We start from the raw sequence: 24,854 nt of genomic DNA on the forward strand, positions 1-24,854 counted from the left end.
CTTTGCTGAGGAGGAACGTCTGGCATGCCTTTGAAAGGAGGCAAGGTATGGAAATAAAACCTGTAACCTTGGTGTATAATATCCAATACCCATCTGTCCTGGGTAATTAAACTCCAATTTTCTTTGAAGAGTGCCAACCTTCCTCCCAAAGGTGCTGCCAGACAAGAAGGATCTGGCAGCTGAAAAGGTAGGTCATTGGGCCTGTTTACGAAAGGACTGACCCCTGCCCTCACCCGAAGACTGTGCAGGTGAACTCCCTGTTCTAGGTCTGAAAGAGCCCTGAGCTCTACCCCTACCACGTCTAGATCTTCCCCTAGACTGTGAATCATAAGAAGGGTACGTCCACCCCTTAGCAGGCCAATTCCTACTAAACTTCGGAGGCTGAACTTGCAAAAAATCTTTAACAGTCTGCATAGACTTAGCCTTGTCTTCCATTTTCTTTAAAACTGCCTCCACAGGTGAACCAAACAATACATCAGACTGTAAAGGAGCATCTAAAATCCTTGTCTTAACATGGTCAGATAAGTTCTGATCCCTCAGCCAGGCATGCCTGCGAAGAACTGACCCAGTGGCAGCCACCCTAGACGAGGCCTGTACAGCATCAAATCCACATTGTAAAGAATGCTTACCCACCTGTTCAGAAACATGTACCAAATCTTGTAATTCTTTACACTCAATGCCTTCCGCCAGAGCATCTACCTTAGACTTCAATTGAGAAAGAAGATAGTTTTGATATTTCAGCATGTGAAACTGGCAATTCAAAGCCCTCATAGCTAAGGTGGAAGAAGTATAGACTTTCTTTCCCCATCTATCCAAAGCTCTGGCCTCTTTATCTGGAGGAACCGGATTCTTTACCACAGAGGCCTTGACACCCTTAGGTCCCTGACTAACTGTTTCTGGGTCCGCCCTAGGACTCTTATACAGATATTTATGAGCTTCAGGCACCCTGTAATACCTGTCCGGTTTAACAGGAGCAGGAGGCAAAGAATCAGGATTAAGTGAAGCCTCTGCAAACACATCTTCCACAACATCCAGAACAGGTGGTATAGCCAAAGGCCTATGCTGGGGTAAAAGCAAAAATTCCCTAAGCCTTTTCCTGAAATCAGAGAAGTCCTGACCTTCCCACTTAAAATGTTCCCTCATGGAATGAAGAGTCTCTGAAAAAGAAAAATCCTCTGGAGGAGAAGCAGAAGGAGTAGAATCATCCACATCAGAATCAGAATAGGGAGAATACTCCTGCAAGTCTTCAGCCGAAGACTCTGAAACATCCGAAACCTGCTCAAAACTCCCCAACTCTGGTTCCACCCTAGGCCTCTTATCAGGAGGGGGCAAAGAACCTCTAATCAAAGTAATTAAATCTTCTGCCATTTTGAGCATGTGCTTCTTGGGCACAGATCCTGATGAACTAGGAGTGACACCAACAGAAGCTAAACCTGGCCTGCCTCTGGGAGAAGCCTTGGAAACAGAAGGAGAGGGCCTAACCACCCTAGGAAGGGAGGGAGTACAGTAACCTGAGAAGCCCCTTCAGCCTGACCTGCCTCCTGAGAGGCCACATCCTGCAATATCAAAGTCTCCCCCTGGGACTCCAGAGAAGCCTCCGCGGAACCACCGGTTCCACTGACGCTCTAAGAACCGGCGTCCGTGCGGACGACTCTTCTTGCCTGGGTTTAGCTGCTTTGTCTTTGCGCTTCTTGAAGAAGCGGCCGGAGCATCCGACGGCATATTGTAATTGCACCGCTTCAAGACCAACATGGCACAATCTAACCTTCGCTAATAGTGCGCTTATTAAACCTAGCACAAAAGCAACACCCAACAACGCCGTGCTCAGGCCCCAAACAAGGAATACACAAAGTATGATAATCTCTATGCGGTATCTGTTTCCCACAAGAAATACAGTTATTCACTTTTTCTGACATCCGGTAAACCACTGAGGCAAGAAAAAACTAAAATATTCCCCAACGGGGTACTTAGCCGACTTTGACTCGGTCTGAAACTCAATTGAAAATTTCAGAACGCCGAACGGCACTTGCAACGCTGCTTCTGCATCGGACCATGCGGCAAAAAAGACTGAGGATATGACGTCGGTCATGCGCATTTGTACCCTGACGTCCTGATGTCAGTCTTAAGCGCCTTGACCGACGTCAGCCTAATACTTTGATATTCGGGCCGACCGAGGACAGCGGACTACCCAAGTGTAAGGACTGCAGCAATGTGAGATGAAGAACATCCGAAATTTCAGAATCCTGGTCAGAAGTATCATATGCAAATTCAGTCCTAGGTCTCTTAGAGGGGGAAGGTTGGCTTCCCCTGATTAAAGTAATAAGGTCTTCAGCCATTCTTATCATTTGTTTTTTAGGCATAGAGGCCTGACCATGCGGTCTGGGTGTCAGTTTTCTAGGCATAGTTCGAGATTTAGGCCTTGAAGAAGAAGATGGCGTCGGTTTAATATGCAAGTCAGTAGGCCTGAATACACCCTCAGAAGAAGATGGCATCGGTTTAATATGCAAGTCAGTAGGCCTGAATACACCCTCAGAAGCCTGTGCCTGCACAGCAGCTCCGGACCCATCCAAGGTAGAGACATCCGCAGGTTCCACAGTTGAAGCATCTCGCAGCATACCGATCTCTGAATGGGTCTCAGTAGAGGCCTGCGAATATGAAGTAGCTGGTATCAGGGTCTGCAAAAGCACCTCACTGAGTACCGGCGAACTGGCGACTGGCTTAGGAGAAGTGTCATCGGCAGCTTTGGACCTAGGTGGCCTGTCTGTCTTTATCTTTGCGTTTTTTCGGAATGTCTGTAGTCGGAGGTCTTACCGAAGACATATCTGGATGATTGAACCGAGTATCAAAATATTTAGAAGCGTAAATATACCGACAACGAATAGTTTGTTGCTTAAATAAGGCACAAAACTGGCAGCGAGGTACATCGTGCTCAGGGCCTAGGCAAGGAATACAATACGAATGAAAATCTTTGTGAGGTATTTGCTTTCCACAAGAAATACAATTATTGACTTTTACTGACATCGGTTTAGAGCAAGAAAAAGTTTCCCCAACGGGGTACTTAGCTTTAGTTGAAGACTTCGGTTCTGAAACTTGAAAACAAAATTTTCAGGAGTCGGCCGACCGGCACTTGCGAACTGCTTCTGCTTCGGGCACCGCATTGCAAGAACGACTGATGTAATGGCGTCGGCTGCATGCTTTATCCCCCTGACTACCTGACGTCATGGAAGATGAGACAGCAACCGACGCAGGACCTAAGACTTTGATAATCAGGCTGACTGAGGGCTACTGCAAGCAGATAACCCAAATGTGATGACTGCAACAGTGAAACACGAAGAATATCTGCACTCACTTCAGGCTCTCCTCACCCTGGAGAATGTGGACATCTGTGCAGTTACTGAGACATGGTTTAAAGCAGCAGACAGCACCTCAGCATTGCAAAGATACATTGTCTTCCACACATTCAGGCTAGCTACTGCACAGGCAGGGACCAAAAGTGGAGGCACCTCAATCTATGCCAGTAATAAACTCACCTCAAGACTTGTCAAACAGGATGATGTGCTTGAGTTTCTTTATGTTCAGATTTCCTTAGGCAAAGTCCCATATCAAATTCTTGCAAGCCATAGGTCACCCTCTATGACCCAAAAGACCAATAGCTCATACATGGACTTACTGGAAGCTCTCACCATTCAATCCAATACAATATTCATGGAGGATTTCAACTATCCCACTACAAAGTGAGATATTTACATGACCCCAAACGTATAGGCCCAGATATTCCTGGACTTTGTAAGCACAAACATTCTGGACAAGATGGTCCTTATACCCACTAGAGATGAAAATATAGTTGACCCAGTACTCACAGACAAGTGAGAATACTGCACACATCCTAGTGTAGAGTCCACTCTGGTAAGGTCAGCCCACAAAGCTGTCACCTTCATAATAAAAATCAATTTTGTGATCCCAGCTCACCCCATAGCATTTAGGGACTATTCTAAGGACATCTTCCTACTACTAAGTGATAACCTGTAAAAATTTCAAGCCCCTCCCAAATCCTGAGAACACAGCTGCATATGCAGGATTTTTCACAGAAACCCTGTATAGTCATGTCAATAAGTCCACAAAAACAGCTGTGCCCACCAGAAATAAGCCCAGAATTGACTCAAAAAACAAATCACCCTGATGGAATCCAAACATAAACAGGTTGTACAGCAAAAGGAAAAAACGTCATAGCCAAGATTAGGAAGTACTGTGCCCAGGATAATGAAAACACTCATTAATCTAAACAAACTAAGAGGTCCAATTAAGTCTGCTAAAACCAAATTTGAGGTAAAGGTAGCCTCCCACATGAAGGACAACTACAAAGGCTTCTTTACCAATGTCCAAAACCTCAAAGGCAGCACACTGGCAGACAGCTCCAGTTTTACCCCCTTCCCCTTGCTGCCCCCAGGGAATACCTTCAAACCTAACCCCACCATTATCACCAAGGAGTAGGTCCTAGATGCACTCTCTAAGGCCAAAACCACTGAATCAATGGGGCCCAATAATATCCTAGGATGCCTCCTAAATAGCCTGAAAGATGACCTATCGGGACCACTGCACTCACTGTTTAACCATAGCCTCCAGAAAGGCTTTGTATCACTCGAATGGAGAACTGCATTGGTCATTCTACTACACAACAGTGGGCCAGCTACAGACCCCTGGAACTACAGACTTAGAAGTCTGACTAGTCTCAAATGCACAGCCATCGAAGAATTATCACAGAAGTGATTAAGGACATAGAAAACCTGCAGACACTGGATCCAAACCAGTTTGGTTTCAAGGGCAGATTATGCCTACTCAACCTGGTAAACCTCTGAGAGGCTAACCAAGGCAATGGATAAGGGCAAAACAGTGCATACTGCCTACCTTGACCTGGCTAAGACATTTGATACAGTACCCCACTCAGGTATTAAACTCATGGATATAGACATCAATCCCCATGTTATCTGCTGGATAGCCAACTGGCTCTCAGATAGAGCCTAGGAAGTTATGATGGAGGAGACCACTTCCATAAAGAGGCTGGTCTCTAGCGGAGTCCATCAGGGCTCTGTGCTGCATCCGCACCTTTTGGCATCTACTTCTCAGAAGTTAAGGCCAATGTCAAGGGCTTCTGGATGACCAAGTTTACAGATGATTGCAAACTAGGTGCAGTCACAGAATTCTCTCCAAGATACTAACATCATACAGGAAGGGTTAAAACAGACAAATGACTGGTGCCAAAGCCATGGCTTAAAACTCAGTGCCAATAAATGCACAGTACTTCTTGGAATCAGCCAACCTGGGAAATTACCTCATTGATAACAGACCCCTAAGAGCACAACCAGTACTCGGAGATTTGTGTACATATATAAATAGTCACCTGGATTTTGATTAACATGTGTGTAAGTTAGTAAAGAAATCCTACTATGCCCCTCAACTTATAAGCAAGGGCAAGGCATCTAGGTCCAAGGAAGTCATTGTTCTACTGTAATTTCCCCCTTATCATTCCCATTGTCGAGTACAATGCCCCCTTCAGTATGTCCCTAGCCAAGCACACGAAACAACTGGAACATCCACACAGGTTCCTCACAAAAAGATTACAGGGTGTAAACAGCATGCCCTATGCAAAGCCTTATCTCTGTATCAGTTTCTTACAGATTCATGAGAAGTGATCTATGCCTGGCATGCAAGGCATTCTTGGATCCCACTTGATGGACCATTTGCACATCTGCTTAATGAACAGCATCAGAATTACTCGATCTAGGGATTTAAACTTTACTTGCAACATAAATAGTACAAGTTGGTATGTGACTCAGAGAATTCCCATTCTCTGGAACAGGCTTTCCATCCATGTGAAACACAGCTCTTCCCAAACCCTATTCAAGAGGAACCTTGACCCAGAAATGAGAAACTGAAAATATAACCAAAGTCTAACAACTATGTCAATAATGGACAGAGGCAGTCTGTAAATCTTGCCTTAGCTTACATATACCTCTTAAATTAACCTCTAAGGCACATAAACTTGCACAATATATTTGGGAAGCCTGCCAAGACTTACAAAGGCTAGCACATAAACTTGCTGTATACATTTGTAATGCTTGGCTAAGCTCAAAGGCCACAGTGGTCATTAGCATAGTATATACCTATAAACCTATACCTATCAGACTGAGGCTTAAAGCAATAACTAGCATGAATGCCTGACAGACACAAACACAAATCACATGTTTAATAAAGGTGAGATTTTCCTCACCTGCCCTTAAGAGTAGCAAAACAAAACAAAGCAAAAAAAAAAAACACACGCTGTAAAGTAGAGCCTTTGTATGACCAGCCACCCACTAACTTTTTTTTCCTATTTTTAGGGAAATGGTCTCATTTATTATGGTGGTTAACATAAAAAAGGGAAGAGATGGTTAAACCGTTATTCTTTTCCAATGCTTTCTAAAATTCAGGGAGGACCCCGACCCACAATCATATTTTATGAAGTCACTTAGGACTACAAAAGAAAGTGGAATGTTTTTCTGGCACGGGAAAATTTTGTGCTGCTTGTCCCACATGTCAGGCAACTACTCCACATAAAGCATTACATAACTTCTTAGTACTCTCAACCAATAAGTGATGTCTCCTTTGACAGAAACGCTATGATGTGGTAGGGTCCGCTAGTCAAGATGTCTACAGAGCATCAACATACTTTAATAGGTTCACACTAAGCCATCCAGTATTACTCCAAGGGTGTGTCACTGCATAGAACCTCTGTTGTACCTACAACAAGAAAAGTGATGCTTACATTTAGCAGAACAGAAATCGCTAAGGAATTACTAACAGATGAAAGGACTCCTTTCATTTCCAAGGTCAAGAAAGATCTCTTGTCAGTTGTTACAAATGAAAAAACTTAGGACATCTGCACACTACAGCCAAATATTTGGTTGGACAGAGTGTCTTAAAATAATGCATTGTAGGATGACTGACAAGGATAGGAACATTTTGGGACGATTACCATCACGGAAGTGTCCCCATTATCCACCGGGTTCATCCTGTTTGATTTACTCTATGGCAGACCTTTTAGTGGTTTATCAAACTTAGCAAAACAAATGTGGGAGCAAAAAGGCACCACTTTTTGCAGTGTAATAGGAATCATTACCAAAACGCAGAAAATAATGACATGCCTATACTGAGGGAGTATATGGAACAGGCTCAGGATACCCAAAAGCACAGCTACAACACAACTGCTAAAATAAGGGTATTTTAACCAGGGAATAAAGTACCAATACTTAGTCCAACACTAGAGAATAGAATTATTTTCACTTGACAACGTGAATGTGAAATAATTGAGAAAATGAGGGAAATAAACTACAATGTCAGGCAAAGGAAAAGACAAAATGAAATTCAGATTTATTACGTTAAAGCATTAAAACCTTGGAAAAAACAAAGAATATGAAAACTTCCTAGTTGACAAGTTATACTCAGATCCCATAGCCTGATCCAAGCTTGTCAATCCACCAAATCAAAAAAGATAAAGGACAATATCTTTTTAACAAAAATTCTTTATCACTCTTAGAAGGATGATACATTTAAAAAAGAAGGGAAAGGGTCAGACTGAAGCCTGCAGAGGAGCTACCATCGATCAAAATCTACTGGAACTGTGGGTTACTGAAGAATCTCAGAATACAGGAAATAACCCTGTGTGCCAAAACTTTATTTCCAAAAGCTGTATAAAATCTTTAAATGTGATGCCAACTTCATGCCACATGTAGACAAACTCATACAAAGATTAGGAAAGATGTGTAAACTTATCATCCCAAGACTTAGCAAAAGGCTACTTGCAGATTCCCTCAAACCTAAAACGAACTCCCCAGAAAGCCAGTTTCAGTACAAAATCACCTTCTGCTTACACAGGCCCCCAACCACATTAAGAAAATGATAGCTAAAATTCTAAACCACCATAGCAGGTATACTACCTCTTACATGAATGTTGTACCAACTTACCATGAGAATTGAGAACCCATTTACATAAGCTACAGACAATTCTAGAAGCAGCCAATCCTTTCCAATCACCCCACTTGTAAGGAAAAAGCTGGATACTTGCAACAACTTAAAAGCCTTAGGTGGGGAAGGTACGGGCTCTAAGAAGCTAGTCAAGACCAAACACAAAGCAAGGAAGGAGGTTGCAGGGGCTACCTACGTTACTATAGAAAGTTGACACCTCACTTCTCAACTACAACCTTCCCCCTCATAAATTTAAATAAGCCAGTGGGCTCCGAGAAGGGTAAATGGTTAGAAGAAGCTGAGAATGCACTTCCAACATTGGAAAACTCTGTATGTACACAGTCTGAACTGCTCTTGACGTAAGTAAAGATTTTGTGCATTTTGATGCCTTTGATATAGGGATATAGGCTATGTTATTTCAGCAGGTATAAAAGAGAACAGTCCCAAAAACTACTTAAGAAGAAAACTCACTACTCAGAAGGATAGGTATGCTAGTGTAGAAAGGAATCCCTGGCTATTTAGGGGGCTGTATCCACATTCCACTACTACCTCCTGGACAGGGACTTCAGACTTATGACCATGTCTCTTTCAAATAGATGTGTCAGAACTAGGAAAAAAAAAGTTATGTACTCAACCACAAAGTTCCATGTGAGTTGTTCCATCTCGCCTTCATTCATCAGTGATGGGTTCGGAGCCAAACCTCGGCTCCGACACAGCCTACTAGCAAGCTCAAAGTTCTCCAGTAGCTCGAGACCCCACCCCTTATCCCATAATGCACTGCTTGAATTACCTCAGATCTTGTTTGCTGCGTACCATATAATCGTACAATAATTATTCTGCCTAGGAATGAATACACATTGAAAAACCAGAATGAAGGCAGCCTCCAGGTCAACTGTCAGCCAGGAGGGGGAAGGAGGGAGGGACGTGAGAATGAAGGCGAGATGGAACAACTCACATGGAATGTTATGGTGAGTACATAACTTCTTTATGTGAAGCTGTTCAATCTCGCCATTCATTCATCACTGATGGGTAGCGTCCCTATCACCCTGATCTTGGGTGGCTCACGGAAGTACACTCTTCAGAACCATAGAACCAAATGAAGCCCCATCTCTGGAGGCCTTATCCACTTTGTAATAAGTTATAAAAGTGTGATGTTTAGACCAGGTGGCTGCTGCACAGATGTTATCCAAAGGCAATTTGGCTTGAAAGGCTGACGAGGTAGAAACTGCTTTGGTTGAATGAGCCTTTACCTTACTAGACAATGGCATATTATGACAAGCATATGTATAGGTGATGCAATCCAACAGCCACTTAGACAGGGTTATTTTAGCAACTGGTTTACCTTTCCTGGTCTCAGAAAAGGACACAAAGAGCTGATCTGATTTCCTAATGTCTTTGGTTCTGTCCAAACAAAATCTAAGTTGTCTATGAACATCGAGTTTATGCAACATATATTCCAATTTGTTGGTATGATTAGGGAAGAAAACGGGCAACTCAATGACTTGACTAATGTTAACCTCAGAACATACTTTGGGCAGAAAGGATGGATTAGTTCTGAGAGATACTCTGTCAGTATGGAAGACCATGTAAGGGGGCTTGATGGAAAGGGCTTGGAGCTCTGACACTCTACGGGCTGAAGTGATGACTACTAAGAAGATAGTTTTCCATGACAAGAATTTTAGTTCACAAGATGATGCATGCTCAAAAGGAGGAAGAATGATACGAGATAACATAAAATTCAAATTCTAGGGGAAATAAGGCGTCTTCACTGCAGGCCTTATGTGAAAGGAACCTTTTAGAAAAGCCTTAGACAATTGGTGAGCCAACATATTCAAACCATCAATTCCTAGATGGAAATTAGATATAACAGCTAATTGTACTCATATCACAGCTGCCGCTGCTCCTTTGTTGAAGATTTCCGTCAAGAATTGTAAGATAGAAGACAATGGCGCTTGATAAGGGTCAATGTTGTGGGAAGAAGCCCAAATCGAAAATCTCTACCACTTACTACGATACAATTTTCTGGTGGAAGGTTTGTGGGAAGCCAACAAAATCTGACTAGTGTCATGGGAAAGATTATAGAGTCTGGCTATGCAGGGAATTGGAGCAGCCAAGTGGTTAGCTTCAGTGTCTGCAATGATGGGTGAAGATCCACTGACGGATGTGTCAACAAGTCCGGAACTGGGTCCAAGATCCATGGATCTTCCAGAATATGATGATAAAGAAACAGGAACCAAATCTGCTGAGGCCAATGAGGGGCTATGAGGATGATTGTCTGTCCCAGTGACTTTGCTTTCTGTAAGAATTTGGATATCAGGGGAATTGGTGGAAATGCATAGAGGAGACCCGGGGGCCAATCGTGGACAAGAGCATCCCTTGGGGAGTGACCTGGCATGGGAATTAGGGCAAAATAGCTTCTGCATTTGTTGTTGATGTGACTGGCGAAGAGGTCGTAGGAAGGCTGGCCCCATTTACGGAAGATCCTGTCCGCAATCTCTTGTTTGAGGGACCATTCATGGGGCAACAAGATTGCTCTGTTCAGTCTCTCCGCTATTACATTGGATTTGCCCGGGATGTGTGTTGCCAACAGAAAGCGCTGGGATGACCGTGCCCACTGCCATACTCTAAGAGCTTCTCAGCAAAGGGGATAAGACTCGGCCCCACTTTGTTTGTTCAGATAGCAGACCACTGACATGTCTGTCTGTATTGCAATTGTCCCTAGAGGAAGAGAGTCCTGAAAGTATTGCAACGCTAGAAGTACTGCTCTCATCTCCAGGACATTGATATGCAGATGTGATTCTTGATCTGTCCATGTGCCTTGGGCAGTCTTTCCCTGAAATAGCCCCCCACCCTATCAGGGAAGCGTCCGTGGTCACAGTGGCAACAGGAGGGGGAAGCATGAAAGGACGTCCTATTGTGACACGAAGAGATGTCGACCACCACTAAAGATCCTTCTTGCAGGAATTTTATCAGGATCATGTGACTCATTGGAAGTTTTGGTAAGACCATTGCATAAATAGAAGCCATTGAAGGATTCTCATATGCATCCTTGCTAAGGGGATTGCTAGAATAGCTGCTGCCATCAATCCTACAACTTTCAATACCTCTGCTGCTGGTGCTCTGTTCTTTGATATTAGGGACATGATGTGTTGGCGAAGAATAGAGATTCTTTCTGGTGGAAGGCAGAGAGTGGTGGTTGACATGTCTAGTTCTGTCCCTATAAAAACGATATGCTGCGATGGCAACAAGGCATACTTTTCGAAGTTGACTGTAATGCCTAGCTGATCGCAGAGTGTCAGAGTAGCCTCTCTCGCTTGAAGAAGTTGATGCCTGGTGGTGGAGGTAAGGAGCCAATCGTCTAGATACAGAAACATCTGGAATCCTAGACGCCTCAGGTGAGCCGTGACTACTGCCATGCACTTGGTGAACACTCTGGGGGTTGTAGTGAAACCAAAGGGCAGAGCTCAGAATTGATAATGATTGGCTCCCAGCCTGAAATGCAGGTGATCTCTGGATGGTCTGGCCATCTTTATGTGGTAGTAAGCATCCTTGAGATCGACTGAGCACATCCAACTGTCCTTCCCCAACAAGGGGAGTATGGACTGTAGCGTGACCATTCAGAACTTCTCTTTTCTCACAAATTGGTTGAGTCTGCTGAGATCCAAAATGGGTCTCCAGTCCCCTGTTTTCTTTGGAACCAAAAAGAACCTTGAGTAAGTTCCGAATCCTGTCTAGTCTGCTGGGACTGGCTGGATGACTCTTTCTGGCAATCCACATACCTCTATTGCTGCTTGTCCCAAGTGACTAGGTGGAACGTCCGGGATTTTTTTTGACAGGTAGAGGCTGGGTGGAGAATGGTATGAAATACCCTCTGGAAATTATATTTTGTACCCAACTGTCGTTTGTTATATTTAGCCAGGCTTTGGGGTACAAAGTTAAGCGACCCCGACTGCCTCCAGAGTAGGACAGAAAGGCCTCCCTTCAGGAGCGCTGGCAGGATTGACCAGAGAAGTGATCTCCGTCACCCTGGTGTTGCGGACCCCCTCTGCCGCGAGGGTGGCGTCTTCCATTGAAACCCCCTCCTCTGCCTCTGGAGGGGGTTCTCGATGTGTGTCTTGAAAGGCTCCTTGGGCTTTCTGGAACCACATCTTTCCTCCCCTCTGACCTTTGGGAAAGGGTCGAGTGGGGGGTAGAAAAATGGACTCCGACGGCAGACAGAGTCTTTCCTTCTTGCTCACACCTGGTCAAAGTCTCCTTTACCTTTGGCCCAAACAAAGATGAGCCGTCAAACGGGGTATTAGTAAAAGAAGACTTGAAGGGTTCAGCGAAGGAACAGAGTCGCATCCAGGCATGCCTACGGAGAGCGATTCTTGTACCTGCGGCTCTACTCGAACCTTCAGCTGTGTATGATACGAGATGCATGGAGGAGTTGATTATCGAATTGAGGGTAGAGAGCTGAGTGGCAATCTTATCAGATACACTCGAAGCTACAGCACCCTGAAGAGTATTTCCCAACTCCTTAAGGAGATCTCTCTGCAGTCTGGTAAAATGTGTCAAGTAGTTCAGTGATCTGAGTGAGAAAGTCGCTGAATTGAGCATGCATTTCCCATATCTATCCATGATCCTAGATTCTCTATTAGGAGGATGGATAGCTGAGGAAGTCTCAGACATTTCCTTTTTAGTGGCTGCCACCACCACCATGGCATCAACAGGGACTCCCTTGGTCAAAAAGGACTTGTCTACAGGGGCTGAAATAAACTTATTAGGCCTCCGAGGAAAAGGTTCCATAGAATCTGGAGAGTCCCACGCCCTACGAGAGACCAGATCCATAAGCTCATCGTAGGGGCGAAGATACCCAAGAGGTGGAAGGTTGAGAGCCAAATGCCTGCAGGAGAACCAACCCATCCTCAGTAGGGCTCTTGAACTGCCAATCACCCCTCTGCCTAAGGATTTCAAGAATCTCCACAAAGGAGATGTCCTCAGAGGGGGATCTAGGGGACCCTTCTGATTCATCCAGGTCAGTGTCCGAAGTGATAGACTCCTGGGGGGAGTCCAAATGCCTCCTCTTGCATAATCTCTTCCTGGGAATCTCTTCAGGGGGAACTTCTGGAGAGTTCTCAGAAGAGCAGGGAGCGCCCTGTGGGGCTACCTGAGGCTCTGGATCTCTACGCTTGGGAGGACCAGAGGAAATAGAAACAGACACAGGCACTTTAGGGGAAGAAGAGGCCAGACCTTGAGATGAGGAAGTCTTGGGAGACAACACTCACCTCATGGCATCGAATGCACCTTGGCTCCGATGAGAAGGAGTCTATGGCTCTGATGGAGCTGCGATCTCCTCCCACACCGAAGCTGTGGGCTCTGAGCCTGAGGTAGGAGCCGAGCTCACCCGAACCGAGGCACAGAGAGGAAGAGTCGGTGCGGCTATCCTCCCCGGACCTGACCGAAGAGTGTCGGCTCCTAGAGTCCCCGGTCGGTGCCGAGAACGTCCGAGCAGATGGAGCCGACGACATTGGAGCAGGTGTCGGCTCCAAGGGATCCACAATCATCAGGTCAGCCTCCTCCGGCTCCGAAGGTCCAATATGGCTCGGAGGAGGAGCAGACAATTCAAAGGTAGTGGTCTTCGGCTCCGATGGTTGTGTCTGAGCCAACAGCAATTTAACTAGGCCTGGTGCCTTTAAGAGTTTCTGAACCAGCCGGTCCTTATCCACATCAGCAAAGCTGACAGAGGACCTGGAAGAGTGAACAGATGGAGCCGACTGGAGCAATATGGAAGGAGGTTTTTCAGTAACCGGTTCCAAAGACGTGTCCCGGTTCTGAAAAGAGCAGACTGTCGGCTCCAAGGGCAGTGGAGTCGAAGTTACCACACTCTCTGTCCTCTTTCCTTTCTTGGATCTAGAATCAGTGGAAGACTTAGAAGATTTAGATGATTTACTGGCTCCATCCTGGTCAGACAATGCCTCAGAAAAGGGGTGTTTAAAGATACCCCTATCAATCAACTTCTTCTTCCTTTCAGCCAACACTCTTGTGAAAAAGGAATGACATATGCTGCAAGACTCTTGCAGATGTACCTCACCCAAGCAGTAAACACACTACACATGGGCATCTGTGACTAACATTTTCTGTCCGCAGTCTGGGCACTTTTTAAACCCAGACTTTGGATGCTTGTCCTTATCTTCAGATATTACATAACTCAAGCACATTGATTAACTAAGAGCTGTTTTAAACTAAGTAACTCACACAAACATACACACAGCCCAAAAGGGGCACTAACAACTAAATAACTACAAACAGTAATAAGAGATCCAAAATAATAGTCCCAAAGGGGATCACTGACTAATCACTAATCCTAAGGCCAAAAGGCCGAAGGCAAGATAGAAATACTGAGAAAAGGGGTAAAAACGCAGAAAAAACTACTATTTACTATCTAGTATATCTGCTACTAAGAATAGAACAAGGGTATATAAAAAAGAAAAAATATAACTTGCTAAAAGTTGAAAAACTCCCAATAAAGTCTCGAGCCAAGCTGGAAACCAAGAGATCCATGCCGCTGCAAACTAGATCTGAGGTAATTCCAGCAGTGCATTATGGGATAAGGGGAGGGGTCTCGAGCTACTGGAGAACTTTGAGCTTGCTAGTCGGCCATGTCAGAGCAAAGGATCGGCTCCGAGCCCATCAGTGATGAATGAACGGTGAGATTGAACAACTTCACATCACAAGTCATATGCTGATTTTTTTTTAGCTTGTAACTATATCAGATCAGGTACAATGCGTGGAAATGCATGTGGCCTACCACGGCTACACGCACTAGCTTTATAGATCAGTCTGCCACCTGTATCTAACTTGGTGAGAGTGTTAAGAATACAATGGCTGATGATGGAGCACAGATGCATAGCTTTAGAGCTTGTAGAATGCATATGGCCCACACTGCCATCAAAGTAACGCGTGGTTCTTTTAATTCTGAGTTGAGTTAAAAGTTTGTAAACATGAAACAGTTTAAGAAGATTTAATTAGACCTCTGAAGACTGGCTTAAGAGATAAAATGAGTGAAAAGAGAAAAAAACTGCTGTGAGGAACTTCTATGAGTTTTGCAGTGAAGAAGTAAATTATGTACTATGGGACCTCTGCCAAAATTGCTGATACTGATTTAAAAACTAGTGTTGCTGATGTGAAATCATTTGCTGCTGACTAAGGCTGCAGATGATGATTTCAGAAGACTGTTACTAAACAGAAGAAGCTCTGGTTCACAGGAAGTAACCAGGCTATTGGCCCTGAGGACCTTACAAGCCTAGCCAAGAATTTAGTTCCCATCCAGGTTGCACTTCTGCTTGACCCGGAGAAGGAGTCTATTCCACAGAAGGGGGAGTCTCTGGGACACAAATCTGTCCCACCAAGTCCTACTGATGTCACAGACCAGGTTGAGGTCGCGCGTGCGGGTTACCCAAGTGGAACTGGACTTGCAGATATGCAGTAGTCCCATCAAGACGGGGTCTGAGATTGCTTTGTATGCCAGACAGGGGTCACCTCTGAGGAGTCTGTATGAGTCTGAGAAGAGGGACAGAGCTTTCAGCCTATGAGACTGAGAAGAGGGACAGAGCTTTTAGCCTGAATGTATAGGGTACATGTTTGAGGCCCTGGATTCTCCTGGTGAGGAACCTCTGTGGTCTCTCCAGGTGCTACATGTGCTTTGTGAGGTACATGCCGAAAGGGGCACTGTAATCAATGATGGGTCTTATAAGGGAAGAATACAGGGATGTTATGACCTCCTTGTACCTAGATGAGATACACTTACTAATGAGGTGGGCCATGTAGAAAGCTTTCCATACAACGGAGAAAATATGGTAGTCAAAAGTCAGTTTACTATCAACCTGGGTGCCCAAGTTTCCCACGACTGATTGCGTACTTAGGGCATTGTTATTAATGTGATAATTTGTGGGGACGTCACTCTCCCCAAAGAGGATGATGATACATTTTTTGGCTTTCAGTTTGAGGCTATGTTTCTGGCACCAGTCATTTGTTTGGGATAGACCCTCTTGGATGATGTCCATATCACTAGGGGGAATTGATGACAGTGCCCAGCTTGCAGTTCAAGTGAGAAGTTCAGCAGGCACAAATTTAAAACAGAATTCTCAGTGTGGAAGTAAAAAGAAAAAGACTTTTTAATATCTTCTTCTGAACTGAGAAGCTCAGGTCAAGGTACTGTGTTTCAAGCTGTTTTAAAACTGTTCCAGTTTACTGATCTAAAGGACTCAGATGCTGTTTTCCCTTTAGCTGCTCAAGTAAAGCATTTTCTTTTTGTATGGCAACAACTTTATGTTAGACAAATTTAATTGAGCTACATTGATGAAATTACAATCTTTGCTGTACATTAAAAGAAGTATCTAAACAGTACTTTGTCACAATAAGGACTGACCACATATAATGGGATCTCAGTGTTGGATCTGAGAGAAGATGCTCTGGTTGGCAGACTTCCAAGGCTTGAGCATAATCAGCAAAATCTGGTCAGTCAAGTTTTGTCAGGCTAACCCGACTCTTGGGAATATCCAGACAAACGCCAAGATAACCTATGACTGACATTAGAGAGCTAGTCTGTGCAAGGCAAAAGGCCAGGGGAAATTGGGAGTGGGATATGTGAATGATAAAGTATCCCAGACAGAGCACTTTCACATAGATTTGACATTATGGTGAGCAAACAAAGTACAGTTGTATGGGCTACCTACTAAAACAGCAGACCTTCAAACAGAGGTCCGTGGAACTTCAACTCATAAAAATTAGGTTTACTCACCTTCTGCATCCCATTTTCTAGCTGGATTCCTCTCAGTTAACATCTTCCAAGATATATTTGAAAATGTGTCTCACTTATTCAAAAGTGCAGAAGCAGAAGGCATGAATATACTATTGCATTGTCATATACTCCTTTCAGTTCTTAAAGCACGGAAGCCCAGCTGGGCAGCATGCTTCAGGCAGGTAACTATTTAGTGGTTAAGGCCAGCAATGGTCATGCAACAAAAGTATTAAAAAGTGAAAAATAATTGTATGCAATCTTCATAAACATTACAGCAGTTACTATGTACAAGTCCTGATTCTAGGGGAAGTACGGGGGAAAAAGCTGTAATGTTACACTTACTTTTATTTAAAGATTTGTTGTGGTAAGTACCTTACAAAAATGCATTTTCTTTAAGAAAGTTCACTGTAACAGTAAATATCAACTTCTGAAAGGAGTAACTGGTCATCCTTGGAAGATGGAGACTTACATGACCACTTATAGTATGGACATGATGAAGACAGATCTACTCAGACTCTAGTGCTTAACGATAGAGCAGACAGTTACCATGTGGCAGCTTCTAAAATATTTTGTACAGACACATTTCTAAATGGACCTGCTGAAGCACATGTTGCCATAATGGGAAGTGCTCTAACACAGCCTTGCATGTACTTAGTGTATTAAAGATTACAGAAAATTAAAAACAAAAGATAGTGGAGTACTGTTTAGAAATGACAAATCAAAAACAAAAAGCATACAACACTTCACAAAAATGCAGGAAAGACAGTGACCCTTTATGTTTTCAATCCTGAACAATGAACAAACTTCATACTGGTATACATGAATAAAACCACACTACAGACAGACAGACAGTGAATGATCACATGACATTAAAATCAATTACATGATCCACAAAGCCAAAAATTAAATCTACAATTATGAAAAAAATGAAATAGATTATACACACTCATTTAACATTCAACATAGGCCTCAAAAAATGAATATGTGCAAAGCTAAACATCAATTCTGTAGTGTTTACAAATTGCATTAAAACAAATTCCTTCATTAAGACCTGCTTTTAACTGGCCTTTACATATATTTGATAATGGGAACTTCCCACAGTCTAGAATGTTATCAATATCTCCCTCTCTGTTACTCAACTTTAATCTTTATAAAATATAGAACATATTTTTTGCAGTGTTCATCAGCTCTGACATAGTAATTTCAGGTACCTACCAATGGCAAACAGTAGCTTACTCAAATCCGCTGAAAATGTTGCTCTTTACAAATTAATGCATTACATAAACTCATCACTTAATGAACAATTTCTCTGTTGTGTGTCCAAGCCATGTTATAGAATACACATTTGTAAAACTACTTCCCCAAGGGAAAAAACGATATGTTCAGATTTCTAGGATGTGTTGCAAAATCTCTTTGGGAATGGTTCTGAAGACATGGATAAGGAGAAGGGTCTTTGCATAGCTTTCTGAGACAAGCAGGGATGCAGCAGCTGCTTAACAGATGCCACTGGCATGCTATGAATAATCCCAGTATGTCAACTAGGCACAGCCATGCATAGCAGGGTCTGCATCAAGGTTTGGGCTGGCAGAAGTTACTCTACTGACACTGGCATAGAAACACAAGTTGTATATAGATCCATCTTATCAATGACAGTTCTGCTGACTCTAAAACCATAATGACTTGTTGGTGCCAACATCATTGTCACCAGTGGTTCAATCAGCCTCTGCTGACACAAATAGTACTTGCTGTAAGCATCATTAAAACCAGATAAGCAGGAAATATGTGTGTTGTGAATATGAAGCAATTTACTGTATCAGTGCCTGGAGTGGCACCAAGCCAATAGATGCTGATATCAGATTCTGAGAAGACATCAGTACTAACTCAATGTAGCATAGGAAATGTGAAACTAAATGCTCCAGATGTGCCTGAAATGAAGATTAGGTTTTGTTCTCCATGGCTTGAATGCCTGTGTCAGCATGAGTTTTGACACCAGGGCCAATGGTAGTGATGGTCCTGACACTGAGGATGCCATCAATAAGGGCTTCATCACTGAGAGCAATGTGTATAAAGGCTTTGTCACTGGGGCCTGCTTCTTGATGGTAGCAGTTCATAGGTTGGTACTAGGTTATTCACTATACAAGCCTAGCCATAACAATTCCCTGGATATTTCTTCCCACAATATTTACTTCCCTGGACCCCGTCTAGCAGGGCGACTGATGTGATCCCCGGGGTGAATTTTCTATCTCCTATCCAATCGTCAAGGTTCCCTTTTGAAGAGGGCCAAGGAGGCGCTTGGCTTGACATGTATGGGCAGTCTATTCCAGCATGTTTTGTTCATTGTGATGACAAGGTTTAGATCCCTGGAGCATGTGGCACTGAGGGATTGAGATTTCTTTAAGTGGAGCATGTCCAACAGCTTAGGGTTTGACATGGCCTTGTATGTTAAGCAGAGATTGCCTCTGAGTAGACGATATGCCACAGAGTACAGCTGGAATTTTTTTAGACCGTCAGCATAGGGCATCTGCTTTAGGCTTGTGATTCTTTTAGTGAGGTATTTCTGTGGCCTTTCCAGCTGTTGCAGATGTTTGGTGAGGTACACACCAAATGGGGCGTTTTACTCTATAATAGGTCTAATGAGGGATGAGTACAGTGGGACAATGACCTCCTTTTTTTCTGGATGAAAAGTTCTTAGTGATGAGGTGTGCCACACAGAAGGATTTCCTGACTGTTGTGGAGATGTGGTTATCGAAGGTGAGACCACTGTCCACCTGTGTACCTAAGTCTCTCATCACACTTTCGGTGTTTAGTGTACTGCCAACTATGTGATAATTCATGGGTACATGGTTTTCCCCAAAGGGGATAACTATACATTTCTTGGAATTAAGCTTGAGCCCATGGCTCTGGCACCAAGCATCTGTTTCTGTAAGGCCCTTTTGTAGAATATCCACATAATTTGGGGATTCAATAATGGTTCTCAGTTTGCAGTCATCTGCAAACTTTGTTAGCCAGAGTCCCTCAGTGTTGGCCTGTACTTCAGAGAAGTAGATGCCAAACAAGAGCAGTCCCAGGACTGAACCCTGAGGTACTCCACTTGTCTGGAGCCGGATTTGGAGTCAGCTACTTTTACAAACAGTTAATGCTTTAATCAGTCTGTCAGAGTGGGGAAGGAGACTGCATAGACTCTTCCAGATCAAGCCTCCTATCTGTCATGGCTTGTTTCATCAACAAAGTAGTTTTTTCCCCATTGATGATTTCACATGCCCCTACTGAAACTTTTACAAATGGTGAAATCAATTCTGCTGTGTCTCTCTCACAGACAACAGATGAACTGGTATTGACGTCCAGCTGCAGGCACACATACAGAAAAAAAGACTTTGGCATAGAGAGTAAGATGAAACAGACTACAGATTTTCATGCTGAAGAAGGGGAAGGGGGTCAGGTTCTCAAGATTACAAAGTTTCTAAATGTTAGTAAAAAGTATGAAAAAATGGGTGAATTGCAATCCTGTAGACTACTCTACAGAAAAAAAGCAATTTATCATAAAACTTAATATTCCAATTTGGTGGCAGAAAGGGATTAATTCCCTGAGTATATCCCACATGCTTTGACGAGCAGTTTGTCTGCTAGTAGACATGGGCAATGATGGCTGGAAATGAGTTGCTTATGTTGGCTTGTCCATCATAGGAGGGATATGGTCCTAATCAGCTAAATTGCTTCCATGAAGCTAGAGGCTTACACAACAATGACCACAGGATGTGGGCTTGGGGATCCAAGTTGGTGATAGTAGCCTTCATAGGCATCTGTAGGAGTGCACGCGTACACACACACACACACACACACACACACACACACACACACACACACACACAACAGAAGGGAAAATAATGCCCCTACCATGATGGACTGGCTCACATGAACCACCAGGGGCTGAGGTTAGCAACACAACCACATAGCTCATATAATTGTCTGTATGCAGGCTTTCCAAGGTGGGAAGGCTGATTGTTGATAGGCAACGGGGACAAAAAATATTAAAAAGAATAAAAAAATTACCTAAGAAGTGCCTGAACAGGTCCTCCTTGTCCAAAACATAATGTGGTAATGAAAAACTGGGCAGCTATAAGATGAGAAGCATGATGGAAGCTGGGGAGAGAGTTGGCAACTTGAAAAAGCTCTTAGTGTTGAGCAATACTAATTCCTGAGGAATACAGTCCTGTCTATTACCAAGATGGACCCAATTCTTACAAGTTTCAATTACTGTTATCACAGAACTGTACGCATAAAGACTGGTAAAGGTATATGACGTCCCTGTTCGTGAAGGTGGAACCCATGGAAATCCCAGCAGTTACCGAATTATAATCTTAATGTGTATGAGTTACAAATGTTTTGAAAATATTCTTTTAATGTACACCTCTGCAGGGTTTCACAGTAACATCACAACAGAGTTTCTTGTGTCATTATTCTCACTATACTAAACTTATTATCAAAAGATACCAAAGCTAAAATCAAAACTAGAAACAAGAGCCTAGGCCAGCTGGAGAACAACTAAAGCCCCACTTGACCATCTAAAATATCGTCAACTCAGGAATGATACAAAAAAAATCTATTTTACTGGATAAAAAAAGCTTCTACCAAAATCTCCTACAAAAACACCATAACAACCCTCAAAAGTTCTGGCCAGGCTTAAATCAACTACTTCGTCCAGGTCATTCCACCACCCCAACACCGGCTAACTACACCCATAGTTCCCCAGAGACCATAGCTAGCACCTTTAATAACTTTTTCACTGAAATAATCCAATCCCTAGCAAATCAACTAACCTCCTCTAACTTAAACCACATGCCTAATTTACCCAATAATCACCCTGAATTTAGCTTCCAACCAATATCCACTAGTTTTATCAAAACACTTCTTCTAAAAAAAAAAACTAAAACTTACCACCCCCACTGCTGACTTCCTCCTTGCAGAGTACCTACAAATAGCTGCAGATGCCATTGCATATCCCATATCTATCCTCATCAACAGAACCTTATCCAAAAATGCTATCCGCTCCCTCTGGAAAATTATCTCATGTCATCCCACTCCATAAAGGTGGTAGCTCCTCAGACATATCCAACTATAGACCCATTGCCATTATTTCCCCACTAGCCAAAATAAAGGAGAAATGTGTACACAAGCAACTAATGCAATACCTTACACAGAATAACTTACTATCCAACTCCCAGCATGGTTTCAGGCCATACCACAGCACCACCTCAGCCCTCCTTTCCTTAACTACTGCCATAAACCAAAACAGGAATGATAATAGGCTAATCTCCACCCTCTTTCTTGACCTATCAAAAGCCTTTGACATGGTCAACCATGAATTTCTCATGCTTTCACTAAAATCTATTTCCATCAAGCCTGCTAGCCAGTGGTTCCAATCCTACCTGACTGGTAGACAACAGACAGTACTATGGCAGGGCAAACTCTCCAGCCAGCTCCCTCTCACACTTGGTGTCTCTCAAGGATCCATACTAGGTCCACTACTCTTCGCTACTTTTACAAGTAACCTTCACACTGCTATCCCCAAAGCTACCTGCATTCAATATGCAGATGATTCCACTCTGATTTGCTCAGCCACCTCCCCATCCGAACTGCAAACCTTAACCCAAAATTAATTTAACACCATCGGGAACTGGCTCACCAACCAACGCCTACTTCTGAACCTCAATAAAACTAAACTTCTACTCTTCTCCCCCACTAGTAGATCTACTGCACTTTCATTCTCTGTCACATCTAACAATGGCACCACTATTTCCCCAGTTAATCACACCAAACTGTTAGGGGTTATCATAAACAATAATCTCAAATTTGACCTACAGGTCAACAAAACCATACAGGCTATCAAATAAGAAGCTTGGATCATTGTATTGAAATAAGATATTTTTAACCCCACTGACTAGGACTGCAATCGCCCGATCACACCTACTCTTTTATATGCCTCGCCTGTACTCTCAAACCTCAACAAATCCAAACTAGGTAAGTTGTCCCATTGCTACAATCATATTGCCAGATTCACCACTGGCTCCACCTATAGAACCTACCACTGCCAGAACATTAAACATCTAGAGTGGCTAGAACTGCCCAGCTTAATTCAATTCAATCAACTCTTAATAGCACACAAAATTTTGTACTACCCCGAGGATACCCCCTCACTTAAAAATATTATTACGCCATATAGCAACCTGAGATCCCTACGGTCAGCCGATAAACAACTGGTCCAAACCCACAAAGCTAATAACTCTACTGGTGAATCCCTGTTTGACAACTTCGTTGGCAAAACCTGGAATTCGTTGCCAAACTATATAACCCTACAATCCTCCAAAAGTATCTTCAAAAAAAACCCTCAAACAGTATCTCAAAGCGAATTGGCTATGCCCATGTACCAACCCTGATTAAGTTATAAACTGAAAGCATATTCTGTAATTATCATAACTTGTTACTACGTCACCAAGCTCTGTGTCCAATCTGATGTCTCTTACTTTTAATTGTGTCTGTCCATAAGAACTGCGAGTTCCTATTAGGGAACACTACTAAGCCATTGTATATAATCACTTTGTTTTTATAATTGTTTGCTAACTTCTGTGTAATCTATGTAAGTGTGTCTATGTGGAGCTTTTCTCCCCAGGCCTCCGCTGAAAATGGACATGTAACCAGTCAGACTATTCCGGTAAACAAATGTAAAACAAATAAATAAATCATTCAATAATATTGTCAGAATGGTCAACTGGTGTTACGCTTACAGATGTTGTTGATTTTGTACTCCATGGTTGTATTAGTCTGAAACATCATCAAATTGTACATAAAACGAAACAACCAACACTCTCGAAGTCTAGAAAACAGGTACGACTGGGGTTCATTACAAGACTCCCAGGCATCTGAGCAGGATCCCTAATTTTTTCTCTTTCAGTATACGTGAGGTAAAAGCATTATGAATCAACCTCCATCAATTTTTGGATTATTTTGTCCTTTGACATTCATTTGATGGACACCAGCAAAACTAAAATGTGTGCATACATTCAGATACATAATATAATATGTTTGTATTCCCTTGACCAAACTATACAAAAGAAGACTACTTTGGAGCCACTGTTAACAGCTGTTCCTTTGATGAAATATGAACTCAAAATGCAACAGATGCAATGCATTTGTAAATGCCATATTAAAAACTAACACTTCTGCTGAGATTTGTATTAGTTTTTGTGCTTACTGTTGTGAGCTTACCCAGGGCAGAACAGAAACCACATTTTCTTCATTTATAACTGCGCTATCAATTGCCCGGAGAATATTCAGAAAGAATTACACAGTGTCCTGGATATTTGAAACTATAGCTACCATGGGACAGTAAAATAATTTCCTTGTACAGAATAAGTATATAGGCCACTGTGAGGTAATCTATTTCAAAGACATTTTGTCTTTTAAATGACGCTCTTTAGACAGAATGCTCTGATTTTGACACTTAAGGAGTCCTAACTTCTAAACAAGAACTCCAACTTCTCTATGCTGTCAAATAGCTCAACAAAATATAGAGATGTACAAATTTCCCAGTGATTTACGATGCAATGTCATTCATTATGTTTGATACAAGATCTCCTGGTATGAAAACTTGTTTATACGAGCTGGACTGTTAAAAAATATCCAAAAAAATGCAGACAAGGAAAAATATTTTAAGAGGTTTAGCTAACATATTGCAAGGGTTCTTAGCCCAATAACTTAACTGTGAAAGCACAGCTGAGAAATCATTTTTAAACTCTTACACACAGACTTCTATAAATGATCTCAGTATTTACAGTAACGTCAATGAAAGGCAAGTGAAATATTTTGAGAACAAAGGAAGGCACATTACCTCTCCAAGACCCTCTAGGGCACGGACTGCAATAACATAGCCCACTCCCAAATCTGCTGCCAGTGGAGTAAGCAGTGTAAACACAGCAGTACCCAGTATTCCAAGTCCAAGCAACCACTTTCCACCCACTTTGCGAGCCACAACTCCTCCAGGAACCTGAGTGATGATGTAACCGTAGAAGAAAGC

At 42.9% G+C, this 24,854-nt stretch overlaps 1 protein-coding gene across 2 annotated transcripts in view; it reads right to left on the reverse strand.

Annotated features, from left to right (window-relative positions):
- The window catches only part of LOC122795602 (sialin-like), a 925,743-nt gene that overhangs the window by 457,190 nt on the left and 443,699 nt on the right, over nucleotides 1-24,854 (reverse strand). For both annotated transcript variants that reach the window (XM_044063877.1, XM_044063869.1), the window contains one exon: nucleotides 24,669-24,854. This exon is cut by the window's right edge and continues 48 nt beyond it. In XM_044063877.1, the coding sequence (XP_043919812.1) occupies nucleotides 24,669-24,854 (186 nt within the window). The remainder of the gene's footprint in view (nucleotides 1-24,668) is intronic.

Source organism: Protopterus annectens, chromosome 1.part0 (assembly GCF_019279795.1).
Source record: "Protopterus annectens isolate FY-2018-M chromosome 1.part0, PAN1.0, whole genome shotgun sequence".
Classification (NCBI taxonomy): Eukaryota; Metazoa; Chordata; order Ceratodontiformes; family Protopteridae; genus Protopterus; species Protopterus annectens.